Here is a 6977-nt window from a genome sequence, read left to right as displayed (position 1 = left end):
TGCTCCCAGCACTGCTCCACACCACTGAGTCATCCATACACTGAATCCTCCACACCACTGAGGCTTCCAACCTGAGTCCTCCACACCTATCTGAGTCCCAAGTCCTCCATATCAGACCTTCATATCCATCTGTGTTCTCACCTGTCCTCCATACCAGAATCCTCCGAATCTACTTAAGTCCTATTTACCAACCCACCACACTCGAGTCCTCCACATGCTTCTGTGTTGTTTTCTCTCCCTTCCCTCCTATGTGGGGTTCTATAAGGTGACTGGAGCTGGCGGGCTGGTCCTGCCATGTGGGAAGTCTGGTTTGGCCACAGTGCCCTCGGCCTCCCAGGTACCCCAACACTGTATGCCCCAGGATAACAAGTCTGGTATCAGGGCATCCCTGCAGGCATCAGAGCTCCAGACACCATTCACAAGGGACCTGAGAAGTGGGGGCAGCTCTGGAGAAGAACCTGCTACAGCTCATTCCCCTCCTGACCCTGAGGAGACATGGAGGCAGCACCCAGATCATCTTCGAGGATGCTCCCACTCTGGATCCGACTGGCTCCTACCCCCAAGGGGTCCCTGCACTCAGAAGCCAGGACTGTGCTGCATCTGGGGAATGGGTCGTGGTGTCTACTTGCCCGTCATCTACAGAGCTTGGTGCTAAGTGAGTAAGGGGACCGAGCAATTGCATAGAGAGGAGGATATTGACCTTGCACAGCTGACCCGGGTTCGATCCCTGGCTTCTTATATGGTTCTCTGAGTCTTCCAGGAGTGATTCCTGAGCATAGAGCCAAGAGTCACCTCTTGAGGGGCTGGAGTGATACACAGTAGTAGGGCATTTGCCTTGCACGTGCCAACTCCAGATGAACTCCAGTTCTATTACCAGTATCCAATATGGTCCCCCGAGCCTGCCAGGAGCAATTTCTGAGTGCAAAACCAGGAATAACCTCTATGTGCCACTGGGTGTGGCTAAAGAACAAAACAATAAAAAGAGTAAACTCTTGAGTGCTGCTGGGTGTGACCAAAACACACACACACACACACAAAACAATAAAAAGAGTAACCTCTTGAGTGCTGCTGGGTGTGACCAAAACACACACACACACACACACACACACCCTGGTTTCTCTTGGGCCTTATGGTCACTCAGGAACTCAGGACCAAGCCTGGCTGACAGGATGACTTGGTTATGTGTAACAGGAGTTCAGGCTATCCTCCCAAGCTGTCGGACAGGCCCTGGGGTCATGCCAGTCCTTCAGCGGTGCACCTGCCGTGGACCATCCAAGAGTGGCCAGCAAGGTATATATGTCCTATGGATCAGGCTGGTATGATGTTCTCAGCAGATTCTGAGCTCACACACAGCCTCCCTTGGCCAGTGAAGGCTAAGCCCAGCAGATGATCCCAAGGCCTCTCATGCCTTGTCCGGGTGCCAGAGCCCAACACAGCTGTGAAGATGGTGCTGTTGGACATTCTTGGCCTGGACACAGCGGGTGGATGTGGGTGCCAAGTCAGGAAGCCTTCCTGTCACTTTGCTTCTTTCCTGGGAAGTGGGCCTGGTACTGGATCTCAGCTGTGCCCTCACATATAGGCATCTTGAGAGCCTGCAGGTAGGAGACTCTTGACTTGAAGCTTTGGCGAAAAGAACTCAGGGCTCAGGGCAGTGCTTTGAATACCCCACACATACACACACCAGTATGGTACAGCATGACCAAGATACTGGGCACCTCACTGAGGCCTGTGACTGGAAAAGCCGCCTCCTGGCTTCATGTCACACATTGGCTGCAATGGGCACTGGACGTCACTGCTGGCTCCCAGACAGACTGGAGCTGTCACCATGGAAACCCTGGATGTCACGCTTGGAGATGTTGGTCCCGGCTTCACTATTCCTCTGTGTGGATGCCAGGAGCTGTTCCCTGGCCAGGACAGCCCATGCCTGTCACCAGCATATGGGGACTTAATCTGGACTCCTGGGCACAGCCAGAGGGTGCCATGGGCTGGGAAGCGTCACTTATCTACTCCTAGAGTCCCTGAACCAGGGAGAAAGCAGAGACAGGGTCCCTACCCTCACCTGGAGTGACATCGGAGACAAAGCCCCTCCCCTGGGTTCCTCCACTCTGGGATACCCCATATTGCCCACTGACACTTGGGCAGTGAAACCCAGAGTAACTGTCCAGTCAAGACTCTTCTACTGGGATATCTCAGTTCCTCTTGGCTGTGGCTCCAGGACACCCCTCGCTCAGGGTCCAGCATCATCTCTGCATCCATCACACTGGCTTGTGACCCAGCTGGGTCCTGGTGCACATCTGTGCCTGTCCCCATCTGGGACATGTTGTGGTCTGATTTGCATGGCAGAATCTGTGTTTCTGGGGCTAAAGAGCAAACCTGGGGAGAGTTGGAGCCATTTTGTCTCCAAAGAACTCCCAGCTCACATCTCCTCTTGCTCAGAAGACAGTGCTCAATCACTGGATATGTCTCTGGAGCTAAGAGCCAGCAGAAGCCACACTAAGGGGCCCCAGCTAGGTGGGGAGGACTGCACAAGGCATGCTGGCCTAGCGGAGGCCTCTGCAGGGTTGCAAGGGAGCCAGATTCCTGCCACAGGACAGCTCAGAGTGACCTTGGTCACTCACATATCTGGGACATCCTTCCACAGAGCTTCCTCCTACCTTTTCTGATGGAGCCTCCGCCCCACATGGGCACACATAGACATGCATAGAAATGCACACACACGTTAACATATACATAGACACATGAAAGTCTGGGGCCTCAGGGCCAGAAAGTGAGCAGCTTGTTGGGAGGTGGCTCAGCCAGGACAGTGCATTGGGACCCCTGAAGCCTGAGCCCGGGGCCTGGCAGTCCCAGCCAGAGACAGACCCCAGGGGAGGGGACATTTGGCCTGGGCTCTGCTGCTGGGGGGGCGGGGGGCGGGCGAGCTCTGTGATCTGAACCTGCAGGTGAAAATCATGGGTATCTCTGAATCTTGGGCCAGGGGAAAACAAAGTGCTAGGCCTGGGCTTTTTTTTTTTGGTTTTGGTTTTTGGGTCACACCCGGCATTGCTCAGGGGTTATTCCTGGCTGTCTGCTCAGAAATAGCTCCTGGCAGGCACGGGGGACCATATGGGACACTGGGATTCGAACCAACCACCTTTGGTCCTGGATCGGCTGCTTGCAAGGCAAACGCCGCTGTGATATCTCTCCGGGCCCAGGCCTGGGCATTTCTTTCTTTTCTTTTTTCTTTTTTTTTTTACCCGGGGCTCCTGCACCCAGGCACTGGGATGCAGCGCTGGAAGGAGCCCAGATCCTGCGCCTTTGCCACCCTGTGCCTCTCCCTCCTACCTCCCCTGAACACCTCCCTCCCCCGCGCCTGGATTGGATGCGAAGCCCGGTGGGAGCGCGGGCGGAGGACCCCCACACAAGCCCAGGTGGGCGCCTTCGGAGAGAGCTGTGAGTTGGTTCCCAGTTGGAGAAGCCCAGGGCCGAGGGCGCACGGAGCAGAGACGTTGCTGATCAGGGGTCCTGCAAAGAGATGTTCGACAGCTCGCAGTATCCTTACAATTGCTTCAACTATGATGCTGACGACTACCCAGCCGGCAGCTCCGACGAGGAGAAGCGGCTCACGAGGCCGGCGTACAGGTGACCTCGGTGGGTGGGCGAGGGGGTCCAGCTCCCCAGAGGTGCGCTCTGCTTTGCGCATCTCTAGAGACGCGCACGCCTGGGGCGCAAGTTTGGAGCCTAGAAGGAGAATTGAGGGGGAGAGGGAGTGTTGAGGGACAATGGAGAGACTTGGCCTGGGGCACTGCGAGGAGAGTTGCCGGCTTCAGGGAAGGCTCGGGGAGGGTCTATGGACCCCGCCCCTTGCGCCCCTCCTCCGGGCCCTGACGACGCCCCCCTTTGCAGCTACATAGCGCTGATCGCCATGGCCATCCAGCAGAGCCCGGCGGGCAGGGTGACCCTGTCGGGCATCTATGACTTTATCATGCGCAAATTCCCTTATTACCGCTCCAACCAGCGCGCCTGGCAGAACTCCATCCGACACAACCTGTCTCTCAACAGCTGCTTCGTCAAGGTGAGTGGAAGGAACCCTGCCCCGGCAGGCCGAGCACCCCTTGGTCTGGCCTTAGGGGTGTTACCGAACCTGCTGCTGCAAAGTTCTTTTATTTGGGTGTGTGTGTTTCTTTTGGTTTTTGGGTCACACCTGGCAGCACTCAGGGGTTACTCCTGGCTCTACACTCAGAAATCATTTCCTGGCAGGCTCTTGGGGACTATAGGGGATGCCGGGATTCGAACCACCGCACTTCTGCATGCAAGGCATGCTATCTCTCTAGCCCCTGCTGCAAAGTTCTTAACAGAATGCGGACTAGGGTTGGGGAAGCAGGATGAGGGTGCTCTCCCTTGCTAACCACCCTACCGCAGGTGCCCCGGGCTGCAGGCCAGGAGAAGGGCAAAGGCCACTACTGGACATTCGCCGGCGGCTGCGAGTCGCTACTGGACCTCTTCGAGAACGGGAACTACCGGCGACGCAGGCGGAGACGCGGCCCCAAGCGCGAGGGTGGACGGGGTGCACGCGCAACGGGGGCCCCGCCGCCGACATCTCTGGGGCCCAGAGAAGCGGCCCGCTGCGAGGCTCCCGCGACCCAGAGTCCACCCGCAGCGGCGGCGACGGTGGCGGGGAAGGACGGTCCCAGGGACATCAAGTTCAGCATCGATTACATCCTCTCAGCCCCTGGCCCGTTCTCCGGGTGCAGACGGCCCTGCCGCCCCCAGGAAAGTGGGCACCCCGCTTTGGAGATGCATCCTGTGAGCCTGCATGTTTGGACTCTGTGAGAGATGGGGAGGGGGTGGGCTGTGTCCCCGCGGGTCTGCAGGCGGGTGCAGCCCTCCCGGGATCAGATTGTGCCAAGCCTCCCAGTCTGGAACAAAATCTGCAGGTCCTGGATCACTCTGGATGTCGGCCTGAGATTCTAGGTGGCCCCAGAAGTGGGTCCAGGCTCTACACCCCCTCCCCCGAGGAGGAGAGCTGCGTGAAGGGAGGGACCTGATGTGGGCATTGCCCCTGGACAGAAAGGCAGCCACAAGGTGGGCCCCCAAACCACTCACAAGCCCCTCCCCATCAGCTCTGCCCTGGTCAGTGTATGTTCTTGTTACCATGATGTGACTTGAAGTGACAATTGTGTTGTAAGCAGCCGTTTCCTGTGATGGTTTAAGAAGTTCTGTGCAGTGTTTGTATCCAGGAGGGAGGGCTGGGGGACGAGGGGCAGGAGGGTCTGAAATCAAACTACTGTGAGGGTTAAGGGGATCCACCCCTCTTGGTTATGAGCAGGAACCAGGGGTGCCTAGGATCCACTCACAGTGCTTTCCAATAAAGTTAAAGCCCAGATTCGGCAGCAGGGACCCTTTTGCATACCCAGGCTTGCGAGGCTCCACATGAGTCATCAGTGATTTGGTTCCTGTGCAGAATAGGGCTTTTAGAAAACGTAATTACACAGGGCAACTCTTTGACTTGGCTTATCAATTTTCACCAATCCATGTCTACAGTTCATTGCTTTCTATGCCTTCATTGGAACATTAATATGGACAACACCTAATATGATTCACTCAGTGGCAATATTCTGGCTACTCCTTTTTTTTTTTTTTTTTCCTTTATTTTTTGTGCACAGGGGAACAGGTTTGGGTCATACCTGACAATACTCAGGAGTTACTCCTAGCTCCGCGCTCAGGAATCACTTCATGCTTAAGGAACCCTGTGAGATGTAGGGGATCAAACCCGGGTCTGCCATGTTCAAGAAAAATGCCCCCCCCCCCACTCTGATCCCATGGATCCAGCTACTTTTTCAAACAGTGGAAACATATCCATGACTGGACTGTGCTGGTGGGACTCTTGGAAGTAGGATGGGGCAGAGGGGTACTCTGAGGGTCCTCCAGTGACCAGCTCTTGAGTGTAAGGGGGTGACTTTGAACGCTGATGTGTCTGTCCCATACAACTCTCCCAGGGGGGATCCGCTGCCCTGTCAGGCCTGACAGTGCCACTGTCACAGTTCCTGGGAATTGTCTGCTCACTGTCCATGGGCACAGCTTACCCTGACTCAGAGGAATTCAGGTGGACACCAGGCCTTGAAGCTGGGCCCTGACCCAGCTTCATTCAGCCCTCTGCAATAAGGGCCCTCAGATGCTCACTTCGGAAGCATATATACTAAAATTGGAACAATACAGAGAAGATTAGCATGGCTCCTGCGCAAGGATGACAAGCAAATTCGTGATGCATTCCAGAGTGATGGCGTAGCGCTAGGGCATTTGCCTTGCATGCAGCTGGCCCAGGACAGACCTCGGTTCGATCCCCCGGCGTCCTATATGGTCCTCCAAGCCAGGAGTGATTTCTGAGTGCATAGCCAGGAGTAACCCCTGAGAGTCACCGGGTGTGGCCCCAAAATTAAAATAAATGAATAAATAAAAGAAGAAGAAGGGCCCTCAGACACAGGCATGTGGCCCTGGGTCAGCTCCCTAGTCTTGTAGCTCACCAGGGCTCTGAGGGGCAAATTCTGCTTGTCTGGCATGATGCCACAGTGCCAGTTCCCTGATCCATGATGCTTGGAGTCCACCACTCAGAACCTGGGCCATGCAGCACCCAAAGAATACCCAAAGAGTACAAATATATTTGTACTTAACCTTTTGGGTCCCTGCTCTTTCCCTGATGCTCTTTGCAGTGAGCAGATCTGCGAGGGAACCGGTATCTTTGCCTTAAAAGTGGACAGTGTCTGCAGCGCAGGCTCGGGCAGGGAGAGGCCTGGAGGAGATGCTTTCCTTGGCATGTCCTCCCAAGTTCTAGGGCAAGTGCCTCTGGCCGGCGGCGTTACAAAGGGTGGCACAGGCAGGTGAGAGTCGCGTACCATGAGGTGTAACATTTGTTTTGCAAAGGATATCAATCATGTTTTTAAAAGCAAAGGGACATTTTCAATTTGCCAGTGCGTGATACCCGGCGACTTCCGAAGGCT

The 6977-nt window shown here is 55.6% G+C and overlaps 1 protein-coding gene and 1 non-coding gene across 2 annotated transcripts; both read left to right on the top strand.

Annotated features, from left to right (window-relative positions):
• Positions 1-3442: 3442 nt before the first annotated feature.
• FOXL3 (forkhead box L3) lies at positions 3443-4834 on the top strand. The gene is made up of 3 exons (XM_049788694.1): positions 3443-3621; positions 3886-4054; positions 4402-4834. The coding sequence occupies exons 1-3, from the start codon at positions 3515-3517 to the stop codon at positions 4810-4812; spliced, it is 687 nt and encodes a 228-aa protein (XP_049644651.1). The 5' UTR covers positions 3443-3514; the 3' UTR covers positions 4813-4834.
• Positions 4835-6154: 1320 nt separating this feature from the next.
• Positions 6155-6261, top strand: LOC126031689 (U6 spliceosomal RNA). The gene has a single exon (XR_007503522.1). It is a non-coding gene; the product is annotated as a U6 spliceosomal RNA (small nuclear RNA).
• Positions 6262-6977: the final 716 nt, after the last annotated feature.

This window comes from Suncus etruscus, chromosome 15 (assembly GCF_024139225.1).
Source record: "Suncus etruscus isolate mSunEtr1 chromosome 15, mSunEtr1.pri.cur, whole genome shotgun sequence".
NCBI classification, from domain to species: Eukaryota; Metazoa; Chordata; class Mammalia; order Eulipotyphla; family Soricidae; genus Suncus; species Suncus etruscus.
The sequence above is the reverse complement of the archived record's forward strand: the minus strand, read 5'-3'. Positions and strand labels throughout refer to the sequence as shown.

Excerpts from the sequence above, each read along its gene's own strand:
- FOXL3 (XM_049788694.1), top strand. The coding sequence starts at position 3,515 with ATGTTCGACAGCTCGCAGTATCCTTACAATTGCTTCAACTATGATGCT. Across the intron at positions 3,622-3,885 it reads CTCACGAGGCCGGCGTACAG|CTACATAGCGCTGATCGCCA; the intron begins GTGACCTCGGTG and ends CCCCCTTTGCAG. Across the intron at positions 4,055-4,401 it reads TCAACAGCTGCTTCGTCAAG|GTGCCCCGGGCTGCAGGCCA; the intron begins GTGAGTGGAAGG and ends ACCCTACCGCAG.